At 50.7% G+C, this 18,050-nt stretch overlaps 8 protein-coding genes across 8 annotated transcripts; 6 read left to right on the forward strand and 2 right to left on the reverse strand.

The window, feature by feature from the left end:
- Positions 1 to 476: 476 nt before the first annotated feature.
- N7458_002659 (cation diffusion facilitator family transporter) lies at positions 477 to 1,774 on the forward strand (the record flags this gene model as incomplete). The annotated part of the gene is made up of 2 exons (XM_056906042.1): positions 477 to 1,032; positions 1,131 to 1,774. 2 exons carry the CDS (start codon positions 477 to 479, stop codon positions 1,772 to 1,774), a joined length of 1,200 nt encoding a protein of 399 aa, XP_056770149.1.
- Positions 1,775 to 2,821: 1,047 nt separating this feature from the next.
- On the forward strand, positions 2,822 to 4,625 carry N7458_002660 (xylulokinase; the record flags this gene model as incomplete). The annotated part of the gene is made up of 2 exons (XM_056906043.1): positions 2,822 to 3,322; positions 3,393 to 4,625. The coding sequence occupies 2 exons, from the start codon at positions 2,822 to 2,824 to the stop codon at positions 4,623 to 4,625; spliced, it is 1,734 nt and encodes a 577-aa protein (XP_056770150.1).
- A 1,073-nt stretch (positions 4,626 to 5,698) lies between these two features.
- N7458_002661 (uncharacterized protein) lies at positions 5,699 to 5,893 on the forward strand (the record flags this gene model as incomplete). The annotated part of the gene is made up of 1 exon (XM_056906044.1): positions 5,699 to 5,893. The coding sequence occupies one exon, from the start codon at positions 5,699 to 5,701 to the stop codon at positions 5,891 to 5,893; it is 195 nt and encodes a 64-aa protein (XP_056770151.1).
- A 267-nt stretch (positions 5,894 to 6,160) lies between these two features.
- On the reverse strand, positions 6,161 to 7,902 carry N7458_002662 (uncharacterized protein; the record flags this gene model as incomplete). Its single annotated transcript, XM_056906045.1, has 4 exons — positions 6,161 to 6,970; positions 7,036 to 7,191; positions 7,246 to 7,785; positions 7,843 to 7,902. 4 exons carry the CDS (start codon positions 7,900 to 7,902, stop codon positions 6,161 to 6,163), a joined length of 1,566 nt encoding a protein of 521 aa, XP_056770152.1.
- A 584-nt stretch (positions 7,903 to 8,486) lies between these two features.
- Positions 8,487 to 9,355, forward strand: N7458_002663 (uncharacterized protein; the record flags this gene model as incomplete). Its single annotated transcript, XM_056906046.1, has 2 exons — positions 8,487 to 9,068; positions 9,146 to 9,355. The coding sequence occupies 2 exons, from the start codon at positions 8,487 to 8,489 to the stop codon at positions 9,353 to 9,355; spliced, it is 792 nt and encodes a 263-aa protein (XP_056770153.1).
- A 1,103-nt stretch (positions 9,356 to 10,458) lies between these two features.
- On the forward strand, positions 10,459 to 13,652 carry N7458_002664 (Ran GTPase-binding protein LOS1; the record flags this gene model as incomplete). Its single annotated transcript, XM_056906047.1, has 3 exons — positions 10,459 to 13,048; positions 13,106 to 13,560; positions 13,626 to 13,652. The coding sequence occupies 3 exons, from the start codon at positions 10,459 to 10,461 to the stop codon at positions 13,650 to 13,652; spliced, it is 3,072 nt and encodes a 1,023-aa protein (XP_056770154.1).
- Positions 13,653 to 14,597: 945 nt separating this feature from the next.
- N7458_002665 (S-formylglutathione hydrolase) lies at positions 14,598 to 15,758 on the reverse strand (the record flags this gene model as incomplete). The annotated part of the gene is made up of 4 exons (XM_056906048.1): positions 14,598 to 14,780; positions 14,863 to 15,057; positions 15,159 to 15,379; positions 15,488 to 15,758. The coding sequence occupies 4 exons, from the start codon at positions 15,756 to 15,758 to the stop codon at positions 14,598 to 14,600; spliced, it is 870 nt and encodes a 289-aa protein (XP_056770155.1).
- A 1,293-nt stretch (positions 15,759 to 17,051) lies between these two features.
- N7458_002666 (glutathione S-transferase family protein) lies at positions 17,052 to 17,726 on the forward strand (the record flags this gene model as incomplete). The annotated part of the gene is made up of 1 exon (XM_056906049.1): positions 17,052 to 17,726. The coding sequence occupies one exon, from the start codon at positions 17,052 to 17,054 to the stop codon at positions 17,724 to 17,726; it is 675 nt and encodes a 224-aa protein (XP_056770156.1).
- Positions 17,727 to 18,050: the final 324 nt, after the last annotated feature.

Genomic DNA, 18,050 nt, shown 5'->3' on the forward strand with positions numbered 1-18,050 from the left:
GCATCTGGAATCTCCGACTTGCCGGATTACATGATCGATCGAATGACATGCCCAGTTTCGACTGTAAAATAGTTGTTGGTTCTTCCACTTTAACCCAACCGCCCCCTCCCCAGTCATTAGAATTATTACTGTATTCGTTTTTTAAACCTGTTCTCTAGTTCGAGGCCATGGGCACACAGCCCCGAAAAGAACACCTTGTCCACTCGTGTTCGTGCTCGTGTGCCTCCAACTAGTCCCAACAGGCCGTGATGCCGCTGACGCAGCCCCTGCGGTGCAGGCTTCGTCCCTCCCTCCACTCCTCCTCCGCCATTCTCGGAATTTCCACTCGCTCCACTCGCTCCAATCGTCTCCCTTGCCTCCGAGGATCCTCGCGTGTCCTGACCTCTTCCGCTCCTTTATTAAAAGCTTCCTGTCCCGTCGTTTGGCTTTCTCATGTTCGACTCCGTGCCTCCCGTCGCGCTCTCATAACACCGCCCATGACGCAAACCAGGGGTCACGGCCACCGTGGCCATTCCCACCACCACCATCACCACGATAATGTATACCTCACATCGACCAACAAGAATGACGCCGGTGTGCGCATTACACGGATTGGCCTCGTGGCCAACCTTTGCATGGCCATTGGCAAATTTATCGGCGGTTACATTTTCCATTCGCAAGCTCTCATCGCCGATGCCTATCACGCGCTCACCGATTTGGTCTCGGACTTTTTGACCCTGGGCACCGTCGCATGGTCACTGAAGCCTCCCAGCGAGCGCTTCCCGAATGGATACGGCAAGGTGGAAAGCATTGGCGCGCTGGGTGTGAGTGGCTTGCTGCTCTGTGGTGGTGTCTTCATGGGCCTCAATGCGGGCCAGGTCTTGTTGGCGCAGTGTTACCCCGACCTGGCTGAAACGTTGGCGCACTCAGGGATCCTTGGACATGGACACGGACATTCGCATAGCCATGGGATCGAGGTGCTAGGCCCGAGCATCCACGCGGCCTGGCTGGCGGCGGGTTCGATTGTGATCAAGGAGTGGTTGTACCATGCAAGTCAGTGGCTCCCTAACCCCCCAATGTCGCGTGACAATTCCAGTCCTCAAAGACTGTATCAGTTTTTATTCAATATTTTTTACTAACAAATCCAACAGCAATGAAAGTCGCCAAGGAGCGCAAGTCGTCCGTCCTCGCCTCCAACGCTGTCCACCATCGCGTAGACTCCCTGACAAGCATCGTCGCTCTGTTTACCATCGGTGGAAGCTACGTCTTCCAAGATGCCACCTGGCTGGACCCGGTGGGCGGTCTCTTGATTTCCCTGATGGTCATCAAGGCCGGATGGGGTAACACCATGACCTCGCTCTTGGAACTGGCAGATACCGCCGTGGACGATGATATTAAAAAGTCGGTGCAAACCGCCGCCGCCAAGGCATTGAAAGCCCTTGAGGACGGCGAGGAAGTTATTGTCCGTGATGTCCAGGGCATGAAGTCGGGACAGAACTACCTCATGGACATTGAACTGGCTGTGCCGGGCGAGTGGGCCATTACCCGGTCTAGGGTGGTGGAGGAGGCCGTCCGCAAAACGGTTGGCGAGAAGGTCCGCGGTGTGAAGCGTGTCAAGATTCGCTTCATCCCTGCCGAGCAGACTGAGCTTACATTCTCCGAGGAATTTGTTTCCCAGGACACCGGGGCTAACCCGGAGCCCGAGAGCAATGGTAACAATCATAACCATAACCATGACCATGACCATGATCATGAGCACAGCCATGAGGATCCAATCTCCCGGAAGAAGCAATAGACTTCACCTCCATAAAAGGAAAACAAACAAAGAGAAAAAAGATGGAGTTACCTTGTTTCGGATGTTCTTGATCGGCAGTTGTTGGCGCTGCAATGATACCCCCCTCTACTCACTCGTCTCTTGGTCGGGCGATATTCAGCGAGCGGATTTCTGTACTAAGGATAGACCGACGTGTGAATATAGACATATACACCAGAAGAGTCAGGAATACAGATGTCTGATGGCATTGTCTCATTACCGTTGCATTCTATTATCGATGGAGTATTCACGAAACCGCCGAGTACTGTAGTACTAGATTAGCTATCCCTTATAGGGCTGTTGGGCAGTGTAGATCGCCCGCTGTGTCCGCTTTTTAACTACTATATAGTATATACCCTTATCAGACAAATTCCTTGGGCAGATCTGGATATCGACTATACCGTGGACGTATCCATACCCCATGGTTCTGGCTATCATCAAGTGGAGCCGCAGCCAGGGAAATCTTTATTCTACCGAGTAATTTAGCAGACAATCGCCAATTTACCCGGTCGCTGGTCTAGACGAGCCACTAAACTAACCTATCCAGACTTATGCATGGGGAACTCTTCGAAAAGGCTAATCGAAGACCCTCTCCGAGAACAGTCCTCGTGATCACCAAGGACCACCTGAGAATGGCTTTCTTCGTTCACTTTGGGTCTCGGTGTGCAATCGAACAGCTCACAGAAGAAGATGAGAAAGGATCATCTGTCCAGCCTGTCCACAGCAAGTGGGACCGCGCGGGGACCCGTTTACATCATTGCGGACTCATCCTTCCTCTTCCATTCACAGCCTTCTTTTTTCCCGCGGTGGATAAACTCTGGAATTCTTCCTTTTCTTTTCTCCTGCCCCGCCCCTTCGAGACTATATATCCAAGTCCAGCTGACCCCGCAGAGATTGTTCGATCGATTTTATCACGCTTATTCGAGACAGTCCTTTCGTACCTAACGAGCTGCGAGTTTGCCAGCTACTTGATTGCTCGGATACCTCGCCAGGTTGCCGCGACCCCTTTCCAACTCCTATACCCCCGCAATGGCGTCGCAATCCCCCCTCTACATCGGGTTCGACCTGTCAACCCAGCAGCTCAAAGGCTTAGTTGTCAATTCCGAGCTCAAAGTCGAATACATTGCCAAATTCGACTTCGATGCGGACTCGACCGGCTTCGCGATCAAAAAGGGTGTCATGACCAATGAAGCCGAGCACGAAGTATTCGCCCCGGTCGCGCTGTGGTTGCAGGCACTGGATACCGTGCTGGAGAGTCTGCGCAAGCAAGGACTGGACTTTAGCCGCGTGAAGGGTATTAGTGGGGCTGGACAGCAGCACGGCAGTGTCTATTGGAGTGCGGATGCGGAGGAGCTGCTGCAGAAGCTCGATGCGAAAAAGTCGCTGGAAGAGCAATTGCCGAGTGCTTTCTCTCACCCGTATAGTCCCAATTGGCAGGACTCGAGCACGCAGAAGGAATGTGATGAGTTTGATGGGGTGCTGGGAAGTCCGGAGCAGCTTGCCCAGGCGACGGGAAGCAAAGCCCACCACGTAAGTGCGCTGTTTTAAGGTTGATCATGGTTTTGCTTGGGCCAATTGGGGAAGCTGACATTATTATCAGAGATTCACAGGTCCTCAGATCCTTCGGTTCACGAGAAAATACCCAGAGGTGTATCAGAAGACAGCAAGGATCTCTTTGGTGTCATCCTTTATTGCCTCGCTTTTCCTTGGCCATGTTGCACCCTTTGATATCTCGGATGTATGCGGGATGAACCTGTGGAACATCAAGCAGGGTGCTTATGACGAAGAAATTCTCAAGCTGTGCTCCGGCAAGTTCAGTGTCGAGGACCTGAAGAAGAAGCTGGGCGTTGTATACGAAGATGGAGGACTGCATCTGGGACAGGTCCACCAATACTACAGAGAGCGCTACGGCTTTGCTGCAGACTGCACAGTCATCCCGGCCACGGGCGACAACCCAGCAACCATTCTCGCACTCCCATTGCGCCCATCCGATGCCATGGTATCCCTGGGTACATCTACGACCTTCCTCATGTCCACCCCCAACTACATGCCCGATCCAGCCACCCACTTCTTCAACCACCCTACCACCGCGGGACTATACATGTTCATGCTCTGCTATAAGAACGGCGGTCTCGCCCGCGAACACGTCCGCGACGCCATCAACGACAACCTAAAAGACACCCCCTCCCAACCATGGGCCAACTTCGACGAGACAGCCCTCTCCACACCCCCAATGGGCCAACAAGCCCCCAACGACCCCATGAAACTTGGCCTCTTCTTCCCCAGACCCGAAATCGTACCAAACCTCCACGCCGGCCAGTGGCGTTTCACATACAACCCAACCACAGGCGATCTTACCGAAACAACCACCGGCTGGACAACCCCGCAAGACGAAGCCCGCGCCATCATCGAAAGCCAAATGCTCTCCCTCCGCCTTCGCTCCCGCGGTCTCACCCAAAGTCCCGGCAACAACCTCCCCGCGCAACCACGCCGCGTCTACCTCGTCGGCGGCGGCTCCAAGAACAAAGCCATTGCCAAGATTGCGGGTGAAATCCTCGGCGGTGCCGAGGGCGTGTTTAAGCTTGATATTGGCGATAATGCGTGCGCGCTTGGGGCGGCGTATAAGGCTGTTTGGGGCATTGAGAGGACCGAGGGCCAGACGTTCGAGAATTTGATTGGGCTGCGGTGGAGGGAGGAGGAGTTTGTGGAGAAGATTGCAGAGGGATATCAGGAGGGGGTGTTTGAGTTGTATGGAAAGGCGGTTGAGGGATTCGAGGCTATGGAGAAGAAGGTTTTGGAGGGGGTTGCGCGTGGAAATGGGAAGGGGAATTAGGTTGTTGATGTAAGTGGGAATGAGTATATGGAACGCGAGTGTTAAGAAACGAGATTGTGCCTGGATATGGATTTTGTCATGAATTCTTGATTGATTAACGTTGGGGAGTGTAGGCAGTGACCCGGGAGATCCGGTGCATATAGAGCTTTACGAGAGATCAACTTAACTTGGGGTGATCTACTATAGTATCACCATGGTATGGCTCCCCAGGAAGTACATTTTTCATCTCGCCTAAACAGCCCCCACAAATGCCCAAGAATAATTATTAAAAGCCCAAAAGCCTTGGGCAGATCAATTTCCACTTATCTCCCTAACTTGTTACATACGCAGTTGATATCGACGGTTTAGTTGGTTAAGCCCGTTGAACATGAACCTGTCGATACACTTACGTCCGTAAGGAGAGTTCCACTCTCCGGACATAACCAACCTAGACCCCTAGAATAGAGGGGCCAACCACTAATCTAGCCCCAAACAGCAAAATCTTCAATAAAAACCAGCCCGCGATCGCATGGACCGCCTATTCCGGACTATCCATAACATCTAGGGGAGTCGAAAACCCCCCTCTGGGGCTGACGACGGAACACGATTACTGTGTAGAACCAGAAGTGGATCTTCGTTGAGGCCCACCGAAAAGATTACCCGTTTAGGTTTAGTCAAGCGTTTGGAGGTACGATTGACCAGTCTCGTCTGTGTTGATTGGATCGTGTACCTAGATGGTTATGAGGGTGCTAAGCATTTGTCGGTTTTAATTAAGGCTGAGTCGAGAGAAATAGGGGCGTATGATGCGATGCTTGGTTTAGTTGATTATTCTTGGAAAGGCGCTTGCTGATCGATGGGCTCCGTGGCGTAGCAGGTAACATATAAAAGGGGCCGTAGATCTGTCTGTCTTTCCCTTATTCCCATAAATTTTGATCCATTTTCTTCTCTAACTCAATTCAATACCGACCCGATCCCCTCGAAGAGTGATATCCCTTCCTCTCCTACTGTTCTCTACATCATCTATCTATCACTGGACCACACCAGCACATCACCCGCGACCAAAGAATAACCTTGCACCCACAAGAACCGCCAAAATGTGCCTCCTACTTCCATTCCTCTACACCAAGAAGAAGCAGTCAGATCGTGCCAAGGCTGCCTCTCTTGCGGAGGGACCGCGCCCTGTTACGGATGGATATGCGGATACGCGGTCGTTGGGACAACCTCAGATGGGACAGCCTCAGATGGGACAACCTCATATGGTTCAATCTGGGCCGTATGAAGTGTCTTAGGGATGATAGTGGAGGAGTAGAGGTATGTGGGCTGGATGGGTTGTGTTTAGTATGAGCTGCGCTGACTGGATGTAAGATATAACGACTTTTGTTCGATGTGCTCTTGGTAACTGGTTGACGATTTTGTGGCGTTTGGTGAAGATTTATCGTCAATATTGGATATTGGTGTGTCTAGGTCTTTTCTTTTTCAATAATTCAACTTTCTGCTCTATTAAATGAACATATTTTATACGTCATTGTGGTATGCGCATAACGACTCGTCTTCCTTCAAGTACCGTGAAAAGAAAAACTCATGTACCAGTCTGAGATCCCCTCCTCCCCCGCATTCCCAGGGACAAAGGGTATGATATATCCCCTTTTCAAAAACCTCGACATTGTAAGAGCCTGCTGGATACCTGCAACTTCCCCAATCTTCTCCAGCGTCTGCCGAATCCACTCCTTTCTCGCAGGCGTAGTAACCGCACAATCCGCCGCAATGAACAGCGGCCACGAGAGCCGCAATAATCCACCGATACCCGTCTCGCCAGAAATAAAATAAAATGGCACGCTGGTGCAGATATCCGCGACCATTTGCTTGCTGATTGCGATGGACTGGAGTAGAGTGTGTTGGCAGTCGTGTGCGGGATCAGACTTTAAGAGTTGCCCGCACATTGCTTGGATTATTCCTTGGATGATGATGCGTGTTTGATGGTAGTTTGTCCACATCGAGGCGAGGTCGACGTTTGGGTAGACGTGGTATTTGTTGCCATGGTAGAAGGAGTATGGTTGATGGTAGTTGGTGTTGGTTACATGCGGTGTTTCAATGGTTTTGTACCGCCAGGTAGGATTCAAGGAAAGTGCCCATGAAACCAGGTCGGCATCGAGATGAAGTGCTTTCCTGATGATATCAACTGGGTTGGCGGAGGTATTGTCTGTAAATATCTTATCGCTTTCGATGGAGAGATCAGCTAATTGGACTACGATGGCGTAGAAATCTTCGATTGATTGCGAGTCACTGTCGCGATAGGTCTTTGCCGCCAGTGATAGAGCCGTGAGCTGGGGTGAGCGGCGTTGTCTGCTGAATATGTTGTTGAATGCCTGTGGTATCAATTATCAGTATCGTATGTAGGGCAACAGGGGGGATCCGTAGTCAATGTACGTACAACCTGCATACGAACAAGGGTGAACAAGGCCCGGCCAGCCGGGAATTCCATTTGTTCCATGCCTCGTAACTCGAGCAGTTTGGTAGCCCCGTCGACATGGTTTGACCAGCCGCTCATGAAATTTTCGCCCCCAATTGATTCGGGGGATGTTATCATCTGTAACTACTAATGAGCGTGAGATAAACCTCCTCGGGACGAACAACATCATACCTCATACGTGCTTAGCAGTACAACGGCTGCTAGAGTAGAATCCGATTTAGCCACCAAGGTATTTCGCAACGCATGATTGGTCGCAACCAGCGCCTTGCCATATTCGAGCCCAGCAGAGTATTTCAACTCCGGCAGTGAATGGGCCCTCGACATGCTAGCCAGCCCTACGGCTTTGAGCGTGGCTTGGAGGGCAGTGGAGGGGTCATCGGTTAGTAATTTGGGCAAATAAGAGAGCAAGCCACGACTTTGTGCATCGCCCACATATATCTTGAATATAAAAGACATGGCCTGCTCACCCGCTGAGGATGGAATAGCTGGGGGCATTCGCAAGGTCAATGCTGCTGAATGGGCTGCAGTAGACGGGTTCGTAGACTTCCGTGCCCCACGGCGAGACTGTGACTGAGACTCAGACTGAGCCTGAGCCTTGGCAGCAACCTCTTTACTTTGATCGTGGATTCGAAGCGCTTGCAGGTCTTGGTATCCCGAGCACTCGCGATTCGCCCGAAGACATTGGGAACATGACGGCCGACGCCGATCGCACTGTACACGGACGGTTAGCAGTTCACCTGGCGACTAGCGACTACATCCAGAATATACCAATAGTCGTCTATCACGGCATAAGGCGCAGCCAGGGCTGGGCTTCCCTCTGTATACCATCTCAGCGTGGGGTGAAACAGCACACGATGCCGAGAGAGGTAACCAGATCGGACGGGGAAAGCTTGTTTAAAAAGGGCCTGGCTTGAAGAATGGGTCGGTGTGCACTTGGCAGCCTAAGGAAATCGGCGGTATTTCAGAGCTGCTGACGCGTTGGCTTGAGGCTGGAGACCAATCTGGTACTGATTGGTCCGAAGGCCTCGAAGTGATTACCTTTCAGGGAGACTAAGGCGACTTCTTCCCGCGCAAGCCATGTCTGTATGCGTTTAAGGCTGAGCTTTTTCAGCCCCCAATTTCGCCCCCATCTCAATCTTTAGGTTTGATAGCGTTTCTACAAAACGCTTCTTGTGGTGCAGATCAAAATGCAAATTCTCTCCGAGGAGGATGCCAAAAGGGGCAGAATGGTTATTTGCAGATTCTTTGGGCGAGGATGCTTTATGAAGATGTTATAAATGGTCTTGAATTCCCGAGATAGAGATGGAAATTATAGCTCACAATTCATTTTAACTCTATTGTTGTCTATTCCCCCGACTATTAACAATTATCTCAACCTTCAAGTTTACATCGTCTTAAGAATACGAACCAAAATGAACGGGGTTTTCCCAGCCGACCTCGCGGTATACCTCCTGTTTACTCCGATCGTTGTCTATATCTTCTTTGCCCATCGATGGACTGGATTCCTTCCTTGGTACTATCTCAGCGTCTTCTGCCTTGCACGAATCATCGGAGGCATACTCGGTATTCACGATAGCAATGGTCTGCCTGCCAACATCATCCAAAGCGTTGGGCTCACGCCTTTGATTCTGGCTGTGGATGGGCTAGTACATGAAGGGTGCGTTGTACAACCCAGATTCATATACCCGATTGATCTACAAGCTGACAATTGGTGGTCCCACAGACGAGTCTACCGCAATCCATCTTCTAGTCGATTCCTGGGCTGGTCGGTCGTCATCGCGACCTCGACCGTTATGATTGCTGCCGTTGCTCTTGTGATAACGGGATCCCTGCATATCTTCCAGGGACATCCTCAGTCAGGTAGTTATACGCAGTGGAAAGTCGGTACTGTTTTGATTGCCGTGACCTGGGGGTTCCAGATGTTGTGGTCGCTTTTGTCTCTGTTGCCTAGCAGAGGATCGAAGGGCGCTGCTGGGTATCATGGTGGTACTGCTGTAAGTTCTTCTAAAAGGATATACAGCTCCTTCACTGTCTAGTGTATGGTTGATAACAAACTAACTGGTCTCTATAGCTCATTCAGGGTGCCTTTGTTGCTCTTGTCTTCCTCGGCGTGCGGGTGATTTACGGCATTGTCTCCGTTTTCACCCAGCGACGAGATCTCAGTCCAATTTATGGATCGCTGGCTGTTCGCGTGGTCCTCATGTTCCTTCCTGAAGTATTTGCGGCGCTTACGATGATTGTTGTTGGTATTCGAACGAGGCATCTCCGGCAGACGACATAGGTCATTCGGTATTAGGCGATTTGGGGTGGATTTAATGTGCATTATACCTATTGAATCGTTTTGGTCTTGGAGAATCCTGGTTGCATTGATCACTAGCTTACTTGCCCATCTTGTTATTTCTGCTCCTTTGTGTCTGGTTCGAATGGCTTTCTGTTAGAGTTTGTTGCTTAACCTGATTATATCACTACTCAGGACACTCCTAGGAACCCATAAGACGATGTATTCGGCTGCTTTGAATTCGAAGCTAACCGTAGCTTCCAGTAGAGCTGTAGCTCGGTATATCAACATTTGGTCAGTATTTAAATGCCATGTTCCAATTCTTTGATCATCCTGCAGCTTCCAACAGAAGTGGGTCCATTCTGGAAGCTATTCAGCCTATAACATCCTCGAGATGAAATCGTCCAGTTTGCTGGTGATGTCGGATAATTCCACTGCTGGAACGAAGCTGTTAGAGACCGTGAATATCTCGGTCACATCAACCGAAACATGATGAGCTTTGGATCAGAGAAAAAGCTCTAGATTTCCACAGTTTATGGCAGACATTCGGGGGTTCTGTGGCAGCTCGAGTACGACGCTGTGGTTGGGTACCGATCGGAGAACACGCTGCCACTTACCTGATTAGGATCCTCAGGACCACTGCAAACTTCCTTGAGATCAGATGACCACACGTCCTCGGTCTGTATTCACTTCCAATCGCCCCTCCAATTCACTTTGGCTTCAAATCTTCCCTCCTCGAGGCCCTTCCCTGTCGACGTGGTGCAAGCGAGGGCGGACCCAGGCACGGAAATCCGATTACCATACCATGGATGGGCGCTTCCTCCACTGAAAAACAATTTTGAAACCAACACAAACCTCTCCGTCGACCGTCCTCCCCCCCTCTCCTACCCCCTCCCACGCTCTAGGAACCAGGAGCTCGGCTGGTCGAAGATGGAAGAACAGGTGAGTCGGCCATCTGCTGTCTATCGCTAGGAGGCTTTTCCAGACTTGCCCAAAATTCGCTTCATGACCCCTCCTCTCTCCCTCCCCCCACCGTCCACCGTCACCGCATCCCGCCCCTCCTCTCCGAGAGTCGTAATTTTTGCACCCCGAATGAACCATTGACAATGTCCGCGCTCCAGGTAGCAAATGCCATTCAGATCGCCTCGAATCCATCCTCCGACCAAGCCCTAAAGTCGCAAGCGTTTGACTATCTCAACCAAGTTCGCTCCGATCCCTCCGGATGGCCCGTCTGCCTCAGCCTCTTCACCAAATCTCCCCCACAGCCCGAGATCGTGCGACATGCGAGCTTGGAAATTGTCAATAGCGCCGCTCAGACGGGTCTAATCGATCTCGCCTCGCTGGCAGTCGTACGAGATGGATTGATGACATACCTGCGGAATGTCTATGGTCCCAACCGCACCGCCACGCCAGATGCACCTTACATGCAGAACAAAATTGCACAAACCGTCACTTTCCTCTTTTCCGCACTCTACGCCAATGGCTGGGAGACTTGCTTCGACGACCTTCTTAGCCTGACCTATAAAAGCTCCGCCAGCACGAGCCGCGACAACCCACTCGGAATCGTCTTTTACTTGCGTGTGGTGAACTCGATCCACGAGGAAATCGGAGATGTTCTGGTGTCGAGGTCGCGCGGAGAGCAGGATAAGGCGAATAGTCTGAAGGACTTGATCCGAGAACGGGACATGCAGAAGATCGCTAGCTCGTGGCAGGAAATTTTGTCGGCATGGCGGGACGCCGACGACACAGTGGTGGAGCTGTGTTTGAAGGCGGTCGGCAGCTGGGTGAGCTGGATTGATATCGGTCTGGTCGTGAACCAGACAATGTTGGACCTACTCTTCCAGCAGCTGGGTCGGGCGGAGAAGCAAGAATTGCGCGATGGTGAGCAGCGGGTTCGGGATGCCGCGGTGGATGTCTTTACCGAGATCATTGGCAAGAAGATGAAGCCTGCCGACAAGATTGAAATGATCATCTTCCTCAACCTCGACTCGATTGTTACCCAGCTCTCGAACAGTCCCCCGTTGCGAGAAACTCGATTCACCTTCAAGTATGATACCGATCTGGCCGAGACCGTCGCTAAGCTGGTGAACATTACGGTCATGGACATTGTGCGGGTACTCGAGACCGACTCGGGCGCTGTGAAAGACAAGGCGAACGACCTTCTCCAGGTTTTCCTGCCTCACATCTTGCGATTCTTCTCGGATGAATACGACGAAGTCTGCTCGACTGTGATTCCCTGTGTCAACGACATGCTCGCCTACGTTCGGAAGGTTTCCAAGGCGGATCCTTCCCAGGAAGCTCGCAACAAGGCGATTCTTCTCCCCATCTTGAAAGCGATCGTCGCGAAGATGCGATACGATGAAACCTCCAACTGGGGCGACGAGGATGAGCAAACCGACGAGGCCGAGTTCCAGGAGTTGCGCAAGAGGCTGGGTGTGCTGCAGCAGATTATTGCCTCCGCAGATGAACAATTATACATCGATGCTATTTCAGAAGTGGTGGGAACAACCTTCGAGAACCTGCGTGCTTCTGGCGGCCAGATCGACTGGCGTGACCTGGATCTGGCTCTGCATGAGATGTTCCTGTTTGGTGACCTGGCTGTCAAGGCTGGTGGTCTGTACGTCAAGGGCTCGGCCACTGGCCCTGCTGCCGTTCGCCTCATTGAGATGATGCTTGGAATGGTTGAGTCCGATATCCGATCTTTCACCCACCCTGCCACACAACTCCAATACATGGAGATTTGCGTCCGCTACACCTCCTTCTTCCAGCGTCATGCGCATCTCATCCCCGGCGTTCTGGAGAGCTTCCTCCAGCTTGTTCACCACACGAACCGCAAGGTGAAGACCCGCTCGTGGTACCTGTTCCAACGGTTGGTGAAGCAGCTTCGGGGCCTCATTGGGAATGTGGCGCAAACCGTTGTTGAGGCTTTGGGCGATCTCTTGGTTATCCAAGCTGAGCTCCCCTCCGAAGGTGAGGATGGTGATGAGATGTCGTCCGAGGATCACGAGGGCTCTGCAGATGCCGTTTTCAACAGCCAGCTGTACCTATTTGAGGCTGTCGGCGTCATCTGCTCAACCAACAGCGTGCCTGTGGACAAGCAGGTTCTCTACATTCAGTCGGTTGTGAACCCTATTTTCGCCGATATGGAGCGCAATCTCCCTGCTGCCAAGTCCAACGATGAACGGGCCCTGCTGCAGATTCACCATGATATCATGGCTCTGGGAACCCTTGCTCCTACCACCAACCCCCCAGGCAACTTGCCCGCGCCAGAGGTCTCCGAGTGCTTCTGCCAGGTGGCAGAGGCGACTTTGGTATCCCTCGAGTCTCTCAAAACGTCATTCAATATCCGCACTGCTGCCCGGTTTGCCTTCTCGCGGCTCATTAGTGTTCTAGGGGCTCGCATCTTGCCCCAGCTCCCTCGCTGGATCGATGGGCTTCTGACCCAAACCTCCTCGCGTGATGAGATGGCTCTGTTCCTGCGTCTTTTGGACCAGGTCATCTTTGGATTTAAGAGCGAGATTTACAGCATTCTTGATACTCTCTTGACCCCCTTCCTGCAGCGCGTTTTCTCAAGCATTGCGGACCCTACCACGGGTACTGATGATGAAATCCAACTGGCTGAACTTAAGCGTGAATACCTGAACTTCTTGCTCGCTGTATTGAACAATGATCTTGGAGCTGTGATAATTAGCGAAAGTAAGTCATCCAATGGTGTTTTCGCCTGATTTTGTGAATAGTCTAACCATTTCACAGGAAACCAACCCCTTTTCGAAACCGTCATTACTACCATTGAGCACTTTGCCAAGGATATTGACGACTTTACGACCGCCAAGATGGCCTTCTCTGTCCTTTCCAGGATGGGTAGTGCTTGGGGTGGTCCAGACATTGCCCCCGGAGCTACCAATGGAGCCGCACCTACTCAAACAGCACTCCCTGGATTCGGCGGATTCATGATCAGCCGCTTCTCACCCCTGTGCTGGGCTCTCCCTACCACCCCATCCTTCAATTCTAAGGATGCACTTGCCAAGCAAGTTCTTGCTGAGGCGGGTGCACTCCAGCGCACAATCTACCTCAAGACGAGTATGGAATATGTTGAATACTTGCGGACCCAGGAGCTGCCCGGCATGGGCATGGGCGGCGACCTGATCGAAGAGTTCTTGACTGCACTCAGCCAGCTGGACATGAAGGGGTTCCGGCAATTCTTCCCAGTAAGACGAACCATCCTAGTATCGAAGTGAAACACATCTCATACTGACCTCTCTTCACCATCTAGTCATTCATTCAGCGATTGAGCGCATAAGCCCCCTCCCTCCGTCCCTCATCATCCACGACGATCGTCATTTTCCTTCTCTCCTGCTTTTTAGATTCCCCCATGCCATATCATATTTCTGTTTTGACGAGACCGAGTAACGAGGTGATGTCTGTCCTCGCGCCGTCCAGATCTGACCTGACCTCAGGCATGACGATGATAAAATCACTTTGTCACTAGGCCAAGACAGGCCAGGCTGTTGCCAAAAATTTCCCCCATTCATGCCATCTATATTTTCATCTGTGCCCTCTTCTCATGGATACCATACACTTTTCATCCGACATGTCCCACTATCAACCAAAAAAACAACAACAAAAAGAAATGGATTCGAATAAAAATCAAATTTCAAAAACTCAACAAAAGTGTATCCTCCTTTCCTAATCGAGTACATGGCGTGTCTGTTTGTCATCCACTTTCCACTCCTGTGGCGCATTCGCATCGCATCGCGGGGCGTTTCCATCTTGTCTTTTATCCGTCCTTTTCCTGACACCCGTGGAGGCAAAGCAAACATCGAAAGTAATATCCGTGGCAGACATTTGAGAGTGGACTGGCTAAAGTAGATTACGAATGAACGCATTTCTCTAGAGCGCTCCGAGACCGGTTTACCACATCACCCAAGTAAGTAAACAAGTAACCATAAAGATAGACATAAGACATCAAATATTCATTCATTCCAATCATCGCAATCTCCGTCATCTATCACGGTATCACCCCAATATTTTTCATATCATCAACATCCCGTCAAATAACCGACTTGATAGTGTGTTGGCGCCCACTTGAATCAAAATCACCAAGAATCAGAATCCGTTCCATAGTGCCAGTCAAGTTCAAGTTCAAGTTCACACCCAAAGGGCCCAGATGTGGTATCCCGTCTATGCAACACCCCCAAAATGACATACTCGAGAAAAAAATGAACAAGAGGAGGAAGGTCACACACTATTTGAGATACTTGGCCGCATGCTCGATGTGATCATCCGCAAAAGTGGCCATCGTGTAATATGAGTGATCGTAATCAGGCTGGTAGCGAATATTCACGCCCTTGAGGCCAGCTGCGTCGGCGGCAGCTTGGAAGTTCTCTGGTAGAAGTTGGCCCTGCTTGTAGAAGTTGTCGCCGGTACCCTGGAAACGAATGCAATTAGCTTGAGAAGATCTTGTTTTTTGGGGGGAGGAGGGATTGGGCGTTTTGGGAGTGCGTGCGTACCACGTCAATCAGGATATCCAGCTCGGGACCGCTCCATTTCTTAATTAGCTCGGTGGCATCGTGTTCCTTCCATTTCTCCTGCTGGTCCTCGCCGAAGTAGCCCTTGAACGCCTTTTGGCCCCAGGGGCAGTTGATGGGGTTGGTGATTGGGGCGAAGGCTGAGACGGACTTGTATTTGCCCGGGTTGCGAAGGAACTGGAAGAATTATTTAGTGATTTGTGGGGAGTAGGAGTTCACGAAGACATGAAGTCGATAGGAAGGGAATGGAGTGAAAAAAACGGGAACTGTCTACTCACCAGCGTAAGAGCACCGTGGCCGCCCATGCTGTGGCCCGTGATACTGACTCGGCTAGAGTCCAGCTGCGGGAAAGCCTTGAAAACAACCTCTGGCAGCTCCTCAGTGACATAGCTGTACATGTTATAGCCTTCGTTGTAGGGAGCCTTGGTAGCATCAACATAGAAACCCGCGCCGGAACCAAAGTCATAAGCATCATTCTCGCCTTCGATGTTCAGACCACCTATAAACAGATTAACAGCCAGAACAAGACAAAATGGCCATCCAATGGATTCCAATCAACCGGTAGAAGGAGAGGGGGGGGGGGGGGGGGGGGGGGAAAATCACATACGAGGACTAGTATCAGGATACAGCACAGCAATACCCTTCTTACTGGCACCATGCTGGAAAAAGCCCTTCTCCGAGCAATTCTCCGCCGTGCAAGTCAAACCAGACAAGTAAATCAGCACAGGGATCTTGCCAGCCGCACTGCTATCGACAGCACCGGGCGGCAGGTACAAGTTGAAAGACATTTCGCAGCGGGTGGTGGTGGCATTGTGGCTGAGCTTAAGCAGCTTGCCGCCGAAGGAGGCGATACGGGCCTTTTCAGTGACGCCGGACATGATGAGTAGAGAGCGTGTGTGTGTGTGTGTTTTCCAAGGGGACAAGATGGGATGATAGTCGGGAAAGGGGGAGAATTAAAGTCGGGAAGAAGCTAAATAGGAGGAATTGGGAAGACCTGACGTTTTTGCGCGGGGTTTTTTGTCCCGCATGAGGGGAAGCTCCACCTTTGGCCGGATTGTATTGCCGCTTTTAGCGGGGGCTCTACAGGAGATGCTCCTTCTTATAAGTTACGACTTAGTTCCCGCATCCTAGAGATAGGACTGTCATGGAGAAGGGCAAAACTAGCTTCGCCAGTTTGTCTAGCTTAAGAAATGGGTAGATCTTGATGGAGCTGTATAGATTACGTCATGAGCATTCTGCTCTGTATACTAACTAAGAGAAATGACATTCACTAGACAAACTCTTCCTTACAGCTCGATTTTGTCAAGTGCGCACGTTAACTTAGCCCCTAGATTACATACTCCTAGTAATTCCGCAGCTTACTGAGATAAACTATGCAGTGATCTATCGGCCTATTTATGATACTAGCAGAATTGTAGCATTAGCTAGATCCTACTAATCCGAAGATTTTCAGGGTTCACGACTGTTTACATATAGGAATTTAAAACGTAGTTAGAAACCCTTCAGGGGCTACCAGATACGTTTTCAATATATCTGTTTCAAATGGACAGGGTACGAGTGTACTGAAGGTAATTCTACAGCTCTTGCTAAGCTGTCCGGTATTTCGTTAGCTGGTTATCGGCATAGAGACTGAAGAAACACTATTCCCCCACACTACTCCGTAAGCAAGTTGTTTGCATGATAGTTTGTGCAGTTTGTCTGGATGACCAAAGCCAATGGATCGCAAAGTTAATTAACTAAGTTAACCACGGTAACTACTTAGTTAACTACAGTAGTGAACTACGCTTAATAATAATTATTAATCCCCCAGACTAACTTGGTTAAGCTGGAAGTTGTGTTTGCATCTTAGTTAGTTTGTGCTGTTTGTGTTGATGACCAAGGACAAGGGCCAATCAACGTTCAAAGGTTCAGACAGCTAGATATAGTCCGTGGTTTATGTCGATAACTAAGACCTAATAAGTTAAACTCTGATTAAACTCACAAGAGACAATTGAATATCTAGATTACCAAGCGTTCGGTCGTTTCGGCCGCCGGGCTGAATAATCTGTGTCCTGATGTTCTCGCTATTCAAGTATCCCGGTACTTTTAAGCAGACCAACCCTCGATCCTTGTAGTATCTGCATCGAACTGTCTTTCTCCCCGCCAATCAATCAATTATTCATTTATCTGCCATGTCTCTCAAACCCCTTACTCTCTGGACCCTTCTGGGCCACGCCGGCAGTCCCAACCCCTGGAAAGTCCTCATGATCCTGGAAGAGCTCAAGATTCCTTACGAGACCAAGCCAACCGAACTCGGTGACCTAAAGAAGGAACCCTACGAGTCTATCAATCCCAACGGTCGTGTCCCTGCCCTCGAGGATCCAAACACCGGCATCACCATCTGGGAATCCGGCGCCATCCTCGAGTATCTGGTGGATACTTACGACAAGCAACTCAATATCAGCTTCGCCGCCGGCTCGAAGGAATACTACGAAAGCAAGCAGTGGCTCCACTACCAAACATCCGGCCAGGGACCGTACTTCGGGCAGGCCGCCTGGTTTACGATCTACCACCCTGAGAAGGTACCCAGTGCGGTCGAGCGCTATGTGAACGAGATCCGTCGTGTTTCGGGCGTGCTCAACCGATCGCTCCAGAACAAGGAGTACCTCGTCGGGGGTAAGTTCAGCTATGTCGATGCTGCTTTTGTGCCGTGGTTCGAGATTGCTACGCTCCTCTGGTCCAACGAAATTGATCTCGAGAAAAACTTCCCACACGTTCATTCCTGGTTGAACCGTATCAAAGCTCGCCCAGCTATTGCCAAGACCATTGAGGAGAAGGAGAAGGCCACGGCTGCCCAAGGGAAATAAGGCAATGTGATGGGCGTATAACGTGGATAAAAGTTGGGGTATTTTGATTAAATCCAAATATATCTGTCTTCTGGCTTTATATCTAGCCATTTCTGAAACCGTAGGCTTGGTAGCGGAACTAGAAAGAATGGAAGACTGTAAATTGGCGAAGCTGGGTTTGCACTTCCCTGTATCAAGATCCCGATTGAAACATGGCGGATAGAGAATCTGTAAGAATTGCTTCGATAGCTATCCAGGTAGGTACGGACTCACTAGTCAACAGACACTGTCTTGCAGCAGAGGTCATCAAGTATGAATATGGGTATGCTTATGTAAGTAAAGGAA

Source organism: Penicillium daleae (assembly GCF_028827525.1).
Source record: "Penicillium daleae strain IBT 16125 chromosome Unknown utg000002l_segment0_segment0, whole genome shotgun sequence".
NCBI classification, from domain to species: Eukaryota; Fungi; Ascomycota; class Eurotiomycetes; order Eurotiales; family Aspergillaceae; genus Penicillium; species Penicillium daleae.